This window comes from Protopterus annectens, chromosome 1.part2 (genome assembly GCF_019279795.1).
Source record: "Protopterus annectens isolate FY-2018-M chromosome 1.part2, PAN1.0, whole genome shotgun sequence".
Taxonomy (NCBI): domain Eukaryota; kingdom Metazoa; phylum Chordata; order Ceratodontiformes; family Protopteridae; genus Protopterus; species Protopterus annectens.
In genome coordinates, this window is record NC_056727.1 from 762,173,922 (window position 1) to 762,192,868 (window position 18,947).

General features: G+C 44.1%; 1 protein-coding gene across 1 annotated transcript in view; it reads right to left on the reverse strand.

Moving 5' to 3' along the window:
• Positions 1-18,947, reverse strand: part of LOC122791184 (calpain-13-like) — a 1,289,367-nt gene that overhangs the window by 228,216 nt on the left and 1,042,204 nt on the right. The window contains exons 12-13 of the mRNA XM_044058898.1: positions 18,643-18,851; positions 17,115-17,162 (exon numbers count right to left, since the gene is read on the reverse strand). Coding sequence (XP_043914833.1) covers positions 17,115-17,162; positions 18,643-18,851 — 257 coding nt within the window. The remainder of the gene's footprint in view (positions 1-17,114; positions 17,163-18,642; positions 18,852-18,947) is intronic.

Consider the following 18,947-nt stretch of genomic DNA (forward strand, 5'->3'; position numbering starts at 1 on the left):
TTGACTGTAGGTTAAAACATCGAAGAAGAAAAGAATCGGCAGCAAAATATTTATGCCAACACTTTAAAAAACAAAGTAAATGAACAATAAAAACATCGAAATCCTAACAATCAAAATCAGGAAACAAATAGTTCCCTTTCTAATCTCTAAACCCTAATCTTAACAGTCACTTCAGACCAACTTTGTCTGAATAGTAATACAGTTAGGAAAAGGGGCTTCTGTAAATTAATGTGTAGCATTAGGATTAAGGACAGGAAGGATTAGCAAGCAATAGTAAGATGAGACAAGAGCAAACTTCACCCTCCCTCTTCAGCTTACTCATGTGTGCTAACCCTAAACCTGCCCATACCCCTTTCAACCCTATCCTCACACATTCATTTACAAAAAACCCACACTCTTAACAGTACCACTTCACAAGACACTTAAACACACTCAGTCAAAAACAAACAATTCTACATCTATCCCCTAACCTAACCCTTATTCGACCCTAACCTGCAAACAATTGCACATGCAAATAACTAAATTTCTCCCCTGAACCCACCTTTACACTAATCTTAAACACCAAACAATTGCACATACACATTGAAAAATGGTCCTATAACTTACCCACTCTCTAACCCTAACAAACAAATCCTTGCACAAGCTCCCACCTCACCCACTTACCTGACAAAACACATAATTCCTCCACTTGATGTAAAGCACACTTGACAAAGAATGTTTTTGATCAAATGAAAGTGGAGGGAGGGTATTTTTGTAGATGAATTAACACAAGGAGTGAAAAGCAAGAGAATCACTGTGCAGAGAAATTCTTTTGCTACAGTTATATTCTTCAGCCAAAGATCGTTAAAGACAAAAGTAATGCAGTGATAGTTTAAGTCATTTAAAAACAGTTCCAGCAACAAAAATGGCAAAACAAAAACCAGTACAGAATAGATTTTGCTTCCCTGGTGTAGAGATATTCAGAAAAAAATGTCAATTTAGGTTTAAAATATTTCCAAACCAGTGAACTGAAGTACCACTTCATAGTAGTCCAGCCACAAAGGACAGCAAAAGCACAGTAGGTCATGCTATAGATAGCAGTTGAATGAAGCAAAAGAAATGTGAACCATCAGCAAAAGAAACTTTTTTAGTTAAAGAAAAAAAATAATGTGGTTACTGTTCAAATGCTTCAGAAACAATTCCAGCAATGGAAACAGTGGAACAAAATGAAATGTAATACAATTTGTAGCTCCCTATTGAAATGTCAGCACTTGAAATGCCAAGTGCCAAAACGCCGTAAAAAAATAAAAAAGAAAGATCAAACACACAGGAGAAGAGCGGATCTCAAAAAGTGATCTTATCCTTATGTGTTTTTTTTTTTTTTTTTTTGTAGAGGCACCCCCCCTCCCCCATGTGAGGATGCAAGCCCCATATCCCTATGGATTAGACTTTACTTGGTTGGCCTCCTCCAACACCTTTTTATGTTTATTTTTAGTTTGTTGGTAATTAGACTTTACTTGTTTGACCTCCTTTGACACCTTTTTATGTATATTTTTAGGTTTTAAGCCTCATGTCTCCCAGAAATAATATATACAAACTCCACGTTCACCATATCTCGGTGAAAAGGGAATATTCTAAGAAATGACATTTCAGACTTACTACATATCTCTGTGTTTAAGGACTCACTCTAGCGGGTCACCACGTTTTAAATGGTTACCAAAAATTTTACTTCCCGTAGTGAAGAAATACTTAGAAAAATTATCAGTTTTGGTTTAGAATGTCTTCAAACCAGTGCACTGAAATGCAACATAGTTCAGGACTGCAACGGCATATTGTGCTGTGCTATAAATGGCAATGAATAATATAAACTTGATAACTAACCAGCAAATAACTCTGTAAAAGCCAGTGGTGTTCAGGCACTTAGACCATAGCAGCAATTACCAAACTCCTTAAAAGACTAACTACTACAGTTTCTATGATGACCTCCAAAACCCGGCTAAACTAACTGTTTTGGTTAAATAAAAACAAAAATAATCCAGTGATTCAAAATGATGCAATGATTCAAAAAATAGTTCTAACAACAGAGATAGCAAAGCAAAACCAAGTACAAAATAATTTTACTTACCTGGTGTGACGTCCCCTCTCTGGGCCAGTAATTAATTAATTAATGAATCCTCACCACTGACACTGGAGAGGGACATTCACATGGAATAAAAATGGATACACCCAGTATTTCCAGATGCAGCTGTCTGCATCAAGCACAATTTCCCTTAAGAGTACACAGAGAACACACTCAGCCCAGGGTCTGGGTTTCTCTCTCTGTCTTTCTCCAGGTCCCCAGTAAAGGGTCCCATCTGGCAGAGTTAAGTCCTCAACTGAGTGTCCAAGCTAAGTCTTCTCCACTCTCTCTGTGAAACCAGTGCTTTGTACCCCTACTCCAAGTAGCTGACACACAGTCTTTAAGATTTGATTCACACACACACACACACACACACACACACACACACACACACACACACACACACACACACACACACACACACACACACACACACACTCCTGGGAAAGACTGCCACAGGTTTATCAGCTATGCTCCCTTCTGCCCAGACTATGAGGTAGTTACTGCCAGCAGACACTCCCAAGCAGGTACTCTAAGGCTCTTACAAGGGTACCCAATTATATTGCATGAAATTAATATTAACATGAATGGTAGTTTAAACAATGCAGTAAGGCTTTCAGGAGTTGCCATGGAGTCGCCAAACAAATATGAGTACTCTCAAAGGTTAAAATATTCTGTAAAGGACCAGCCACATTGCAAAATTTAAATATATTTATTAATAAATAATAAAAGAACACGAACATACTAAATATTTACAATAAACACTAGAGTTTTAATCACAGGAAGTATTAAAAATAACACAGGTGGGCAGGTTCACACAGTTACAGAAAAACAATACTTAACTAATCTCACTATACTTTCTTGACTGACCTCAAGAGTTACTATTCCCTGGTCACATACTATCAAGACAAAATTAAGTAGTTGAGTGATTCTTCAATGTCAGGTTCCAAAAACAGATGCCACGAGGCTTCAGTGTCAACTAGTATTAAAACTTTATTTTTCTCCTAGATTATAGCTGACATCACATACATCTGGTCATCTTGCTTCTGTTTCCCATGCAAACCCCATTGCTAGAAACTGCCAGGATTTACCACCTATGTGTCAATAATACACACACCCAGAGCCTTGCTAAGATTGGCTGCAGCTCCTGAAAGTCATAAAACTATAAAACACTTCCACTCTTCCTACAGGAGCTAATAAGCCATACTTCTTACAGGCATTGCACCTGTGGCTTCATTCAAAATGTGAGATAACATCTTTATGACTTAGGCCCAGTAATTTAATTTCTTACTATTTTTAAAATTTGAGATTAACCTCTTCTCTTCCAGTATCCTCTGTTAAAACATGTATATTTAAACAGTTACAATAATGCATGCATATTTCTTTTTCTGTGCAGTAAGGCACACTGTTGATACATTTTTAACACTAGCAACTTTACAAATACATTTTTAAACACAAGTGTCTGTACAAATCAGTTTGATATACAAATTACATATAATTCTTAACAAACTTCCAGCTACCTATTCTGGCATATGTTACACATCCACTGCCATACTTTTCCTGGCATAGCTAGTAGTATCCCACATCATCACACCTGGTGTAGATACACTAAGAAAATTAGAAGTTATGTACCTACCATAACGTTCCATGTTAGTTGTCTTCTTCTCGCCTTCTTTCTTGCTGGATGGGTTCGGAGCCGATCCTCGGCTCCGACTCGGCCACTCTAAAAGCTCGAGAGCTAGTTTCACCGGCTCAAGGCTCCCCTATATCCCACAATGCTAAATGGTAACTCCTCAGATCTCGTTTGAAAGCTAAGCCCAGCAAATAAATTCCATAAGGAACAAAACAAACTCCTCTAGGTCTGTCCAGGTTAGGGGGAAGGAGGGTGGGATGTAAGAAAGAAGGCGAGAAGAAGACAACTAACATGGAACATTATGGTAGGTACATAACTTCTAAATGTTAAGTTGTCTATCTCGCCTTCATTCTTGCTGGATGGGACCGCGTCCCTAGCACCTTGTCCCGGGTGGTCTATCGGAACAGACTCTTGAGTACAGTGGAACCAAAGTTGGCTCGGTCCCTGGAGGCCAAGTCCAACTTATAATGAGAAATGAATGTATGGGGAGAAGCCCAAGTAGCTGCAGAACAAATCGAATCAATAGGCAGCCTATCTTGGAAAGCTATGGATGTGGCTAAAGCTCTAGTTGAATGAGCTCTGGGTTTGGATGGCAACTGTTGATGTCTGATCTCATACACAAGAGAAATTAATGAAGTAAGCCATCTAGAGAGAGATACTTTAGAAACTGGAAGGCTCATTCTACCTTCTGCATAAGAAACAAACAGTTGATCAGACTTCCTGAATTGTTTGGTCCTGTCTAAATAGTACCTAAGTTGGCGATGAACATCTAAGGAATGTAATTTTTGTTCTGACCTGTTGGAATAATTAGGAAAGAACACAGGAAGGTCAATGGTTTGATTCAAATTTGCCAGTGAAGCTACCTTAGGCAAAAAAGACGGGTTAGTACGTAAGGACACCCTATCCTTATGAAACACAAGGTAAGGGGGTCGACTACACAGAGCATGGAGTTCAGAGACTCTTCTAGCTGAAGTGATAGCTACTAAAAAGAGTGTTTTCCAAGATAGCAACTTTATTGAACACTAAGCCGCAGGTTCAAAGGGGGAAAGAATTAAAGACGCTAGAACCAAATTGAGATCCCATAGAGGAGGAGGATCCCTGATAGGTGGTTTGAGGAGAAAAACTCCCTTTAAAAAGGCTTTGCAGAGTTTGTGAGACATAATGGAGAACTCTGAGACTCCAACATGAAAGTTCGAAATTGCTGCCAATTGAACTCTGATGGTAGATGCAGACGAACCTGAGTGGAAAAGTTTGGCTAGGAAGTCTAAAACTGATTGAATGGAAGCAGTGAAAGGATCTATATTCTTTGACTGCACCCAACAGGAAAAACACTTCCACTTACTATGATAAATCTTCCGAGTGGAAGATTTATGAGAGGCTATCAAAATATCTCGAACTGAGTGAGATATTAGGGGAAGCCTGGCTAGAGTTGGAATTGGAGGAACCACGCTGTGAGGTTCAGAGAGGGGAGGGAGTGGTGCAACTGACCCGACTGATGGATCAAGAGGTTTGGAACTGGGTCCAGATGCCAAGGTTGCTCCAACAGATAACGGAGGAGAAATGGGAACCAAACCTGTCGAGGCCAGTAAGGGGCAATGAGGATCATAGAAGCTTTCTGAGCAATGACTTTCTGTATTAGCTGAGATATCAGTGGGAAGGGAGGAAAAGCATACAGAAGTCCCCGGGGCCAATCGTGTACTAGAGCGTCTCTGCTGGGGTGGCCTTGTTGGGGAAAGAGGGTGAAAAAATCGTCACACTTGCTGTTTTGGGGAGTAGCGAAAAGGTCGCAGCAAGGTCGGCCCCACTTTCGAAAAACTTCCTCCAACACTGAATTCTTCAGAGACCACTCGTGAGGCATGAGAATAGCTCTGCTCAGTTTGTCTGCAATCACATTGGACTTCCCTGGGATGTGCGTTGCTAACAGAAACCGATGAGAAGAAATCGCCCATTGCCACAGTCTGAGAGCCTCTCAACATAGGAGGTAAGATCTGGTTCCGCCTTGTTTGTTGATGTACCACACTACAGACATATTGTCTGTCTGAATTGCTATAGTTCCTTTGGGAAGAGAGTCTTGTAAGGCTTGCACGCTAGAAGCACTGCTCTCATCTCCAGGACATTTATGTGCAAGCGACACTCGAAAGGTTGCCACATGCCTTGGACCGTCCTGCCCTGGTAATGCCCCCCCCCCACCCAATCAGGGAGGCGTCCGTTGTCACTGTAGCAACTGGAGGGGAAGGGACGAAGGGTCTCCCTAGGTGGAACTGGGGAGATGTGATCCACCAAGAGAGATGATTCTTGCAGGATTGAGTTATCCGAACCAGATGGGACATTGGAAGTCATTGGAAAGACCATTGTGTGAAGAGCATCCATTGTAAAATTCTCATACGGAAGCAGGCTAAAGGTAGAAGAGGGATGGCCGCCGCCATAATCCCTAACACCTTCAGGATCAGTCTGGCTTTGATTTTGTTGCTCTGTAATACCAAGGAGACCAGTCTGTGTATGTCTGCTATTCTCTGATCTGTGAGTCTGGCTGACATGTTGATTGTGTCTAGATTTGCGCCTATGAAGGTAATAAAATGACAAGGCGACAAGACAGACTTTTCGTAATTTATTAAAATGCCTAGTGTTTGACATGTGTGAGAGGTGTATTCTCTGGCTAGATGCAACAGATGCTTGGTGGGGGCTGTAAGGAGCCAGTCGTCTAAATATGGAAACACCTAGAATCCTTGTTGTCTCAGATGAGAGGCGACCACTGCCATGTATTTGGTAAACACTTGGGGGGCTGTAGTGAGACCAAAGGGCAGGGCCCTGAATTGGAAATGACTGGTTCCCAGCCTGAAGCGGAGGAATCTCCTGGAGCATCGACTCATTTTGATATAATAGTATGCATCCTGGAGATCTATTGAGCACATCCAGTTGTCCCGCCCCAAAAGGGGTAGAATGGACTGCAGCGTGAACATCCGGAACTTTGTTTACTTGACAAACTTGTTCAAGTTGCTGAGATCCAAAATGGGTCTCCAGTCCCATGTTTTCTTTGGAACCAAAAAGAATTTGGAGTAGATTCCGGATCCTTGTTGGTCTGCTGGAACTGGTTGAATGGCTCTTTTTGCAAGCAGCTTTGAAATTTCTAGAGCTGCTCGCTCCCTTTGACTGGGTGGAACGTCTGGAAGGGATTTTTTGGGTTGCTTCGGAATGGAAAAGAATGGGATTCTGTAGCCTTCAGAAATGATAGACTGTACCCACTTGTCTTGAGTTAGGGATAGCCAGGCTTCTGGGTACAGAGATAATCTTCCCCCGACTGCCTCCGAAGGTGGACAGTCAGGCAACACCTCAGGGATGTTGGAAGGGCTTGTCAGAAAAGGTTTCTCGACTGCCCTGATTTTGCGGGCCCCCTCTGCCTCTAGGACGGCATCTACCATTATTGATCCCCCCTCTGCCTCTAGAGGGGAATTGACTCTGTGCATCAGGCAAATCTCCCTGAGATTGTTTGCGGAACCACATCTTTCCCCCCTTCTGGCCCTTGGGTTAAGGCCTAGAAGGAGTAGAAAAACGGACTCCGATGGCAGAAAGAGTTTTGCCATCAGACTCGCACCTAGTCAGGGTTTCCTTCACTTGAGGACCAAAGAGGGATGATCCATCAAAAGGGGCATTAGTGAAGGACGCCTTGAAAGGGTCCGCAAAGTTACATAGCCACATCCAGGCGTGCCGACGCAAGGCTATACCTGTACCTACCACTCTACTCGCTCCATCCACCACATAAGAAAGGAGGCGCATGGAGGAGTTAGTTATAGAATTAAGGGTCGCCAGCTGAGAGTTCATCCTATCCTGAAAACCCGCAGCTGTTGGGTCCTTCAACATTTCACTCGCTTCCTTGAGCAAATCCCTCTGAAGATGAGTAAAATGGCACAGGTAATTCAGCGATCTCATAGCAAAGGTCGCTGACGAGAACATCTGCTTCCGTACCTGCCCATCGACCTAGACTCCTTGTTAGGAGGATGAACAGGCACCGAAGGATCAGCTAACTCCTTCTTGGAGGCCGCAGCCACCACCATAGCATCAACAGAGACACCTTTGCTTAAAAATTCTTTGTCCTTGGGGGCCGTTATGAATTTTGGTGGTCTCCTAGGGGTGGGTTCCACTGAATCAGGAGCCGCCCAAGCCTTCTTTGCCACCACTTGCATAAGGGGGTCAAAGGGAGGGGGACACCCAGGAGGTGGATGGGCGAGAGCCAAACGCCTCAAGATACACTGATTCATCCTCTGAAGGGTTGAGGGTTGGCCAATTCCCCCTCTGTTTTAAGATTTCCAGGATGTCTGCAAAGGAGACATCTTCAGAGGGGGAATGAGGGGAACCTTCAGAATCCTCTAAATCAGTGTCAGAGGTGACAGACTCAGGGGAGTCAATGTGCTTCCTCTTGCACTGCCTCTTCCTAGGGGGCTCTCCTGCTGGGTCAGGAGAGGCCTCGGAAGAGGAGGAGATCCCCACTGGGGAAACTTGAGGAGCTGGCTCTCTACGGTCGGGGATGAGAGAGTGAGTAGAAATCACCGGAGGCACCATGGAGGGAGGGGCAGAAGGAGCCGACTGTGGAGTTGAACCTGGTTCTAACACGCTCCTCATGACCTCGAAGGCACCCCTGTCAGGCAGAGCCGGAGGTCTCCGTTCCGAAAAACTGAAAACCTCCCCCGGCACCGACAGTGATGGCTCCGAGGCCAATGTCGGAGCCGAACTCACCAGAGTCGAAGCACGAGAGGGAGAGCGGGGTTGGACAAGGGTCCGATGCCACTCGTCCCCTCGGAGCCGACGAGGGAAGTTGGCACCGAGATTCTTCCAAGGAATACATCGAAGCCGATGGCGGAGCCGAAGACAAAGGTATCGGTTCCGACGCCACCACAGTCTCGGGTCCGAGCCGCCCCGGCTCCGAACTCAAAAGAGTCAGAGGAGGAACATTTTGGATGGTGGGAATAGTTCTCGACTGTTGAGTCGGACTATGAAGCATCTGGGCTAGTGCCTCAGACTTAAGAAGTCGACTCACTACTCTCTGAAGGTCATGGTCCGATAACCTGGAAGACCTAGAAGAGTGGGATCTATGGCTCCGTTCAGACAGCAAAGATGATGCTGGAGCCAAATGAATGGAGCCGATAGATGGGGATCGAGACCTTTTCTTAGATGTCGGTTTTGACAACTTGATCGGAGCCGACTCAGTTATGTCTTCCTCGGCTCCGGCCGGAGCCAAGGACACCGTAGGGGCATGTATTCAAGATTCATAGGCTCCGGCCGGAGCCGATGTTCGACTAGCCTTAGGACCCCCAGAAGTCGGCTCAGAGGCTGGAGCCGAAGGTCTGGAAGGCTTAGAGGGTTTCCCCGATGACTGAGTCAAGGGACCCTCAGGCTTTAATAAGCCTCTTAAAATAAGTTTGTTTTTTTGCTCCTGCAGGACTCTAGGGCTGAAGCCATGGCAAACAGCACATGAGTCCTGCAGGTGCAAAGGTCCCAGGCAGTACACACAAGAAGTGTGACCATCTGTCAGAGACATCTTCTGATGGCACGAGTCACACTTCTTGAAGCCTGAGACCTTCGATTCTTTGGACATGTCCAAGGAGAAGCCCAAGTGTAAACACAACCACACACACACACACACACACACACACACACCGATTACACTTGTAAAAATTAAAACTTAGTAATAAATTTAATAATTAACTTATAAACTAAGTTATCAATAAAATCCCTACAAAAAACAGACACTCCAACTACTAGGGAGGGAGGGATTGGGCCTAAAGCCCAAGGGAAAAAAATTTGGAAATTTGGGATAGGAATAGGTGAAAAACTGACTAAAAGGGAAGTAGAACTATTAAACTTTAAGGCTATGAAGAAAAGGCTAACTTAAAGGGGGTCTAACTGGTAAAACTACCAAAATATTTCAACTAACCTGAGCCAGTTGAAAAAAGCACCTCGATCGTGTAGCGGCAAATGAGATCTGAGGAGTTACCGCCTAGCATTGTGGGATATAGGGGAGCCTCGAGCCGGTGAAACTAGCTCTCGAGCTTTTAGAGTGGCCGAGTCGGAGCTGAGGATTGGCTCCGAACCCATCCAGCAAGAATGAAGGCGAGATAGACAACTTAACATTGATCAGTTTAGTTTAAAATATCTCCAGACTAGTGTACTCCTATCGAATTTAAGACTACAGTACTGGGAAGGGAGTTATACCTCAGTGTAGCGTTTATGCCCTTTACTTTTGCTTGACACACAAAAAGACTGATCCTATTTGAAACTCATCCTTCTGTCTTCCTTTCCTGTGTGATTAATTAATGTGAGGCATATTCTATTTGAACACTATGAAAAGGGGATAAAGTGATGCAATTACCAGCTACTGCAATATTTACACATTTAGGCTTCCAGCTCATTGATAAGCCCTGATGATTGTGGGTAAACTGTACACAACCTACAGCTATTATGGCTTCCTTCTGCACTGAATCCAACCTACAATATCTGCACATCTGTGCTGTCAAAAAAGGGGTATTTCTACCAACAATCTTTGCATGGACAGTAATTATTGCTTTCATGGCAGCTACATATTGTCAAAAAAAGCAAGCTAACTTTTGTTAAACAGAAGACAAAGTTACAGGGATGATGATGGCTATGTCAGCAAGGGAAGAGTGTAATAAAACAAACTTTATTTTATAGCATGCGTCCTTGCATGACTATAAAATCACATCACAGAAATACTACTTATGGTACCTTGGTTTAGTTTTACTTTATTATATTATATTATATTAACTGGCCAGCCTTGCTGGTTATTAGAAGAGTCTGCTCGGCCACAACAGCAAAGGCATGTGAAACACAAACATACATACATAGAGCCTTCAAAGCTATTTCAATGACATGTCCTTTTAGGTGGGATTAACCAAAATTTTAGCAAAAAAAAAAAATACATATATAGTCAACAGAGAATAGCAAAAAGTCAAAAATTGCCCCTGTATACTGAAGATGCAATACAGAACTCCTAAATGTATTGCCCCCTTGGCTCCGAGCACCTCTTTTCAGATTCGGACACCGGCTGCAAAGACCTCGGGGTCAGGCGTCGAATGCTTATCTGTGATTGAGACTCAGGTATTGGAGCCAGTATCGGAGGTACCGCCGCCTTCAATCCTTCGCTCGGTGACGGCTTCGGCCCCTTCGACCCATTCTTCGAGGCCGCTATCTGACTCCAACATGGACCGAGTGGTACAGAAGCTAATGGAGAACTCAGCTCTGTCCAAGTTAATCGAAGTTTCATCCCAATTGGTTTTGAAACTCGAGGCTCTTCCCGCCCCCGAGACAAATCCTCCTCTGAGATCCGTCGAGTCGTCGGAGCCAGAGATCGAAGAGCCGATGATTGTAGAGCCCTTGGTGCCGAAGCCTCCAGTAGCACTATCGGCACCGTTGACCTCGACACCTTCGGAACCAGCCGGGGGGTCTCGGAGCCGACGATCTTTCCTAGGTTCCGAGGCGGACAGTCGAACCAAACTATCAGTTCTGACTCTTCCCCTCGGTGCCTCGGCTCAGATCAGCTCGGATCCGTCCTCACGGTCAGAGCCCGTGGTCCCGGTTCCGGGGAAACTACCAGCTTCTTCGGAACTGGTGGGATCCTCGAGCTGGGGCAGCGGTGCCTTCGACATCATGAGGAAGGTCTTGTCTGAACAGACACATATGTCATCGGCATCTTCTTCTCCTCCCCCAAAGGGTCCACGTTCTGCTTCTGTACCTTCGGCTCCTACCAAGCGTCGAGACCCAATGCCTCAGCCAGCCCCAGATGGCACCCCTGGTTCCTCGGATGCCTCCCCAGAAGCCCCCACTGAGGATGTACCGAGGAAAAGATTGTGCAAGAGGAGGCAAATTGATTCCCCACAGGAATCTCTGACCTCTTTGGATGAAGCAGAAGGGTCCCCACGGTCCCGCTCTGAAGATGTCTCCTTTGCTAACATCTTGGAAATCGTGAAACAGAGGGGAGATTGGCAGACCCTTACCCCTTCTGTAGATGAATCGGTATTGCTGAAGGCATTTGGGGCTCAACCTTCTACCTCCTGGGTGACCCCTCCCTTTGATGAACTCATGGACCTGATAGCACGAAGGGCATGGGAGACACCTGATACAGTGGAACCGGTCCCCCGCAGACCCAACAAGTCTATCACGGCCCCTCAAGATAAAAGCTTTCTAACTAAAGGAGTGCCATTGAATACTATGGTGGTGGCAGTAGCCACTAAAAAGGAAATGTCTGAATCATCTTCCTCTGTCCATCCTCCTAATAAGGATTCTAGGATGATGGACAGATATGGGAAGTGCATCTTTAGTTCTGCGACGTTTTCCATGCGATCGCTGAACTACCTTATGCGCTTCACGTGTCTACAGAGAGATCTCCTCAAGGAACTGGGAGATACTCTCCAGGGCAATACAGATGCTGCTGTCTCCGAGCACACCTTAACACCCTCAACTCCATAATTAACTCATCCATGAGGCTCATTTCATATGCAGACGAAGGTTCAAGTAGGGCGGCAGCCTCAGCAATTGCTCTGAGGAGACAATCCTGGCTGCGCCTATGCTCCTTTGCGGAAGCCTTCAAGTCTTCCTTTGCTAACACCCGTTTTGATGGTGCCTCACTTTGGTCCCAACGTAAAGGAGACTCTCACTAGGTGCGAGCAAGAAGGGAAGACCCTGTCTGCTGTAGGGGTCCATTTTTCCACCCCATCTAGACCATACACCAAAGGGCAAAGAGGCGGAAAAATGTGGTTCCAAAAGACTCAGGGATCCTTTCAGCCCAAACAGAGTGATGCCCCCTCCAGTGGCAGAGGAGGGGGAAAAATGGAAGACGCCGTCCAGGTGGCAGAGGTGGTCCGCAGAATCAGGGCGACAGAGATACATTCTCTGGGAGGCCCTTTCAGCACTCCTGAGTGCATGCTCGGCTGTCCTACTCTGGAGGCAGTTGAGGGTCATTTGGCTTTATACCCAGTGGCCTGGCTAAATCTTACATCGGATTCCTGGGTAAAAAGCATAGTTACCAGAGGCTACACTATTCCATTTATAAAAGTTCCACCTGCCCCCAAAAAGCTCCCAGATGTTCCACCCAGTCTGCGAGACCAGGCAGCCATAGAAATAAAAAGGCTGCTAGAAAACAGAGTCATCCAACCAGTCCCAGTGGACCAGAAAGGATCCGGAACTTACTCAACATTCTTTTTAGTTCCAAAGAAAACAGGGGACTGGAGGCCAATTTTGGACCTCAGCAGACTCAACACTTTCTTGAAAAAGGAAAAGTTCTAGATGGTCACGCTACAGTCGATCCTTCCTTTCCTACAGGATGGCAACTGGATGTGCTCTATAGATCTCAAAGACGCGTACTACCATATCAAAATGGCCAGAGCATCCAGAGATCACCTGCACTTCTGGCTGGGAGCCAGTCACTTCCAGTTTCATGCTCTGCCCTTTGACCTCACCTCAGCCCCCAGGGTGTTCACCAAATGCATGGCAGTAGTAGCGTCTCACCTGAGACAAATGGGATTCCGAGTGTTTCCTTACCTAGATGACTGGCTCCTCTCTGCCACCACTGAGTATCGTCTTGTGCAAGCCAGGGATTACACCATCAACCTTTGCTCCTCTCTGGGCATAACAGTAAATTTTGGAAAATCTGTCTTATCGCCTTCACAACATATCTCATTTATAGGGGCAGAGTTAGACACTTCCCTGGCTCAAATAAATCTCCCCCCACTAAGAGTATCAGCCCTCAGATATCAAATGTCTATCCTTCTTCAGAGCAAGAGAGTCCCTGCTCAACAAGTCTTGAGAGTACTAGGAATGATGGCAGCCGCTCTTATCGTAGTTCCCCTAGGCAGGATGCACATGAGGATCCTTCAATGGATGCTATTCACTCAATGGTCGTACCTACAGCTTCCACTATCTCATGAGATCTTAATCATGAACTCCTGCAAACGAGATCTCCTATGGTGGATGCACAGTCAGGACCTAACAGTAGGCCGACTGTTTGTGTTGCCCAGTCCTATAGCTACTGTAACCACGGACGCTTCCCTGATAGGGTGGGGGGGACATTTTCAGGGCAGAACAGTCCAAGGTCAATGGTCCAACTTGGAGTACAACCTGCACATCAATGTCCTAGAGCTGAGGGCAGTGTTTCTTGTGTTGCAACACTTTCACAAGTTCTTGCCTCTGGGAACAGTGACAGTTCAGATGGACAACATGTCAGTAGTCTGGTACATAAACAAACAAGGAGGAACCAGGTCTTATCCATTGTGCAGAGAGGCCCTCAGGATTTGGCAATGGGCTGTGTCTACTGGACACTTTCTGATAGCAACTCACATCCCGGGGACAACCAACGTCATTGCGGACAGGTTGAGCAGAGCCATCCTGTTGCCCCACGAGTGGTCCCTCAAATCTCAGGTTGCGGAAAAGATTTTCCGCAGATGGGGCCAGCCTTGCTGCGACCTATTTGCATCCCCATTGAATGCCAAATGCAGAAGCTACTTTGCCCTACTACCCCCCCCGGGGGTGCCCCCAGGGATGCACTTGTGCATGATTGGCCCCCCGGGTCTCCTTTATGCTTTTCCCCCTGTTCCACTAATTCCCAAATTCCTGCAAAAAGCCAAACATCTGGAAAGGACTATAATTCTGATAGCCCCATTCTGGCCTCGACAAATCTGGTTCCCCTTCCTTCAAACTCATCAGGTGGAGAAACCGTGGATTCTGGACCTAGTGCCAGATCTGTTGATGCACTCGTCAGGAGTTTCTCACACATCTCTCAAGTCCCTCAAACTGACAGCTTGGCTGCTCCGCTTCCCATCTTAGCCAGATCAGATTTTTTGTCACCTGCAGTACAACACATAATTGTATCTTGCCACAAGCCGTCCACAAGGAAGCTATACAACAGCAAATGGAAATGTTTTGCATACTGGGCCTCGCAGCAGGGTATAGATCCATCAGGGGCTCCAGTACACAAGATATTAGAGTTTCTTTTGACACTTTTTCATGAAGGAGCATCGACTTCCACGATAAGGGTACAACTTGTGGCTATATCTAATTTTCATGTTGGCCAGGGACATAGTTCCCTCATGTCTCACAGACTTTGCAAAGCCTTTATGAAAGGTACCTTTCACCTCCGTCCCCCCTTTCATAGTCCAGTGGCCCCATGGAATCTTAACCTGATGTTATCACAGCTCATGTTGCCCCCATTCAAACCAGCTGCCACAACCCTTCTAAAATTCTTATTGTGGAAGACACTTTTTCTGGTTGCCATCACTTCCACCCGCAGGGTTTCAGAGCTGCAAGCGTTATCCATTCAGCCCCCATATATGATATTTAATCCAGATAGGGTAACATTGAGCACCAATCTGTCCTTCCTGCCAAAGATTTGTTCAGTCCAAAATATTAATCAATCGATTGAACTACCCACCTTCTTCAAAAATCACTCCAGTAAGTTGGAATATATGCTGCACAAACTAGATGTCCACAGACAGCTGAGATTTTACTTAGACAGGACGAAGGAATACAGAAAGTCAGACCAACTGTTTGTATCATATGCTGGCCAAAGGAAAGGAAAGGCGGTAACAAAAGTTACTTTATCCAAATGGCTCTCAGACTGTATAAATTTCGTATATTCAGAATCAAAGCAACAACTCCCCTTTAAACCCAAGGCTCATTCTACGAGGGCGATTGCTACTTCCTTAGCCCATGCCGCCCGCTTGCCATTAGATACAATTTGTGCTGCGGCAACTTGGGCGAAACCACATACTTTCATCGCTCACTACAAATTAGGCAAAAATTCCAGAGACAGGGCGACGTTTGGTTCCACTGTTCTCAGGAATGTTCTCCCGTGAGCCACCCAGGATAAAGGAGCTAGGGACGCTACCCATGTGTAAGAACAAACGGCGAGATCGAACAATTTCACATAAAGAAGTTATGTTCTTACCATAACGTTCCATGTGAATTGTTCATCTCGCCTTTGTTCTTACATTCCCCCCCCTCCATCCCCCGTCCTGTGTTCTCGAAGAACGGGTAAGACTGCATTCGGGTTCAGTCTTCTCTAGATATTGTTATTCTTGAGCTTCCTAGTGTACATCAGGGATGGCATCTTTTTTCTTCTATTGATGACAAAGTTTCAGACAGTGTGGTTGCGTTTTTTCTAGGCGCTTAAGGCGCAGTAACTACTGGGATTCTTCTGGTGTTAGCAGACTAGATCTGAGGGTTAGCACAGGAGCATCATGGGATAGAACTGTGCCTCGAGCTTTCTCGAAGATGCTTAGCTGGTGATGTGGCCAACTTGGAGCCGAGGATCAGCTCCGAACCCGTGTGTAAGAACAAAGGCGAGATGAACAATTCAAATGGAACGTTATGGTAAGAACATAACTTTTTTTTTGTTCAGTTTCAGTTTTAGAGCCCAAATGTAGATTTTTACTTTCAATGTAGAATCCATGCTTGTAATGGATGAACTATACTGACTGTGTAAGTACTTCAGAATACAGTTCTGGACACAGGAGGATTCATTTATGTATTTTGTGATAGAGCTTAGGCCCAGAATGACAATGCATATATTGAGAAGCAATGTGGGATCACATGTTAAGCGTGGACTAATAAAATATCTGTATTTATAATTCTTATTTTATAACGTTAAGCAGTAAGCAAGAGAAGTGTCTGTGTATTGGAAGCAGATGGTTTCTAGCATAACTATAGTCTAAACATGGCTCACTGACAGTCATGATTTGAAACATTTAAAGCATGCAATTTAATTTAATCTGTATTTATTAGAATTCCCCAGGAGCATTTTTGTTTTAATTTCCCCCATTCAAATGCAAGGACCAAGTCACTAGTATTTGCAGGTTTGTTAATAACATCTATCTGGGCAGCCACGGTGGTGCAGCGGTTAGGGTTGCTGCCTCACAGCAAGAGGTTCCCGGTTCAATTCTTGGCTGGGGTGCCTTCTGTATGGAGTCTGCATGTCTTCCCTGTGATTGCATGGGTTTTCTCCAGGTGCTCTGGTTTCATCCCAAAGACTTAGGTGAATTGGACACTCTAAATTGGCCCTAGGTGTGAGTGTGTGTGTGTACCTTCTGTGGAAGGTTGGGTGCTGGGCTGGCAACTCGACACCATAAAACTCCACTGCCAATTATGAGCGGACAGATGATCTGCTGTGGCGACCCCTAACCGGGAAAAGCCAAAAGAAGAAGTTAATAACATCTATCTAGGATTTTACCAGTTTAGCACATCAACTGTTTTTAATCAATGTATTCTAATTGCTTCTATTTGAATACTTTTATGACACATTTCTATTGCAGTGATACAGTTCTCATACAGTCTGTTATCAGCAGTCTAAGTGATAAGAAGCTTTACATTTCTGTAGCTTACCTTACTGTCTTTTGTTTTATGCCAACAGAGTTCCTTACAAGGGGTTCACTAGAAAGAGAAGTCATTTAATGAGTATATGATGTGGCTGTAATAACAAAGTAAACACTTTGCACTTTCTACAGAGCATTACAACTGATCTTCACCCACCCCATGTATCCAGATTCATGCTTGAAATTGTTCAAACCCATCAGCTTAGCATACCTCTTAACACCTTAGTGCAAGAAATCTGGGCAAAGACAAAAATAATGGGGGCCCAAAAATAGGAGCAGATTTTAATTACTGCTCTTATAAACTTAGAAAGTTGTTGAAATAATAGGTTTTCCATTAGCATGCATTGTTTGGAGGATATCATTTCTGAAACTCAAATGCCTGTCATTATTTAATGACTTCAGTTCTGACTTATTTGCAGAAAAAGACTCAAATTTTAGGAGGAACAGACCTAAAATATAAGGCAAAAATCTGGACATTCTATGAAAATCTGGACAGTTAGTTGAGAGGTATGCTGTTTAGTGCCTGCTGTACCCCCCCCCCCCATTGACACTATTCCAGCTAATGTTAGGTGTTTTGCCTTTTTTGACAACACACTGAACAAAGTTCTTATGCTATGCAAAGGCTTTCCTTTTCATCCTGAATTTTTTATCTAGTCATTACCAGAAGTAAATACTTTTCCTGCAACTGAAGATTCTGCAAAATGCTTTTACTTGCATAATTTTATAACTGCTATACTGTAATACACACAGTTACTCATGTCCAGTAGTCAAATGTCACATAAATAATATCTGCCAAACTTTAACAATTAAATGTTTGATATGGAGTAATAGCTGTAGTACTTGCCAGGGCTGAGAACCATGCAGGGTTTGCTTTATGCATAGGATCAAACATTATTTATTTATTTATTATTTATTTATATTTGTTGACCGGGAGTGTCCGACTGGACATAGGTCCATTTTCAGCGGAGGCCCGGGGAGAAAAGCTCCACAGTTAAAATAAACAAACAGTAGTTACATTGGATTACATAGCGATTAACAATATACATAGCAATTACTTACAACATATTTACAGATGAAGAACACAGTACATCAGTAGACAACTAGAATCTTTATCTGTGAAGTACATAACAGACATTAACAAATGTTACAAGAAGAAGTTCCTGCTGTATAATAAGTACTGGCTTATGAGCATCTGAGCTTGCTCAATTACATTGCCAGAACTAACTATATGAATAATGTCCATCAGACCAGGTACTATAACTATAGTGCACCACACATCTGAAAAAGTACCAAATAGCGATATAAGTTGTTAAGTTCCATGTTCTGTACATGTTTTCAAAGACTTTCAAAGTCATTTTGTCTTATAAGCTATGGCCTAACCTTAAATCTTGTGTAATTTTAGGATATTAACTGTAGCTCTTGTTCAGTTAGAAGTTTAGAACCAAACTCAAGTACGAAACAGAAGGCACATTATCTTAGGCTTAACTTTTTTACCACCTACCTCATTAATATAAAACAGATAACTTAATTTTACTTACTCTGTGTAGATTTTACTGCTGAAGAAGATCCGCAAAATGAATTCAGTCTGTTCATCTTTTTTTAGAGTAGAAGGAACCAAAACATAGGCACCAGGCTTCAAAAGATATTGCTCAGTAACTTCACGCTCAGCAGCATGCTTTAAAATAAAATGCTCAGTAACATTTTCTGCAAAAAACTGGGGAGGCAGTCGATCTTTTGTTCCTTCACACTGAAAGAAAATGTATTGATTATCTACTGTGGCACTTCAGAAAAATCCTAAATTATCTCAAAACTAAGACATAATTACATCTCTAATCTGATACAC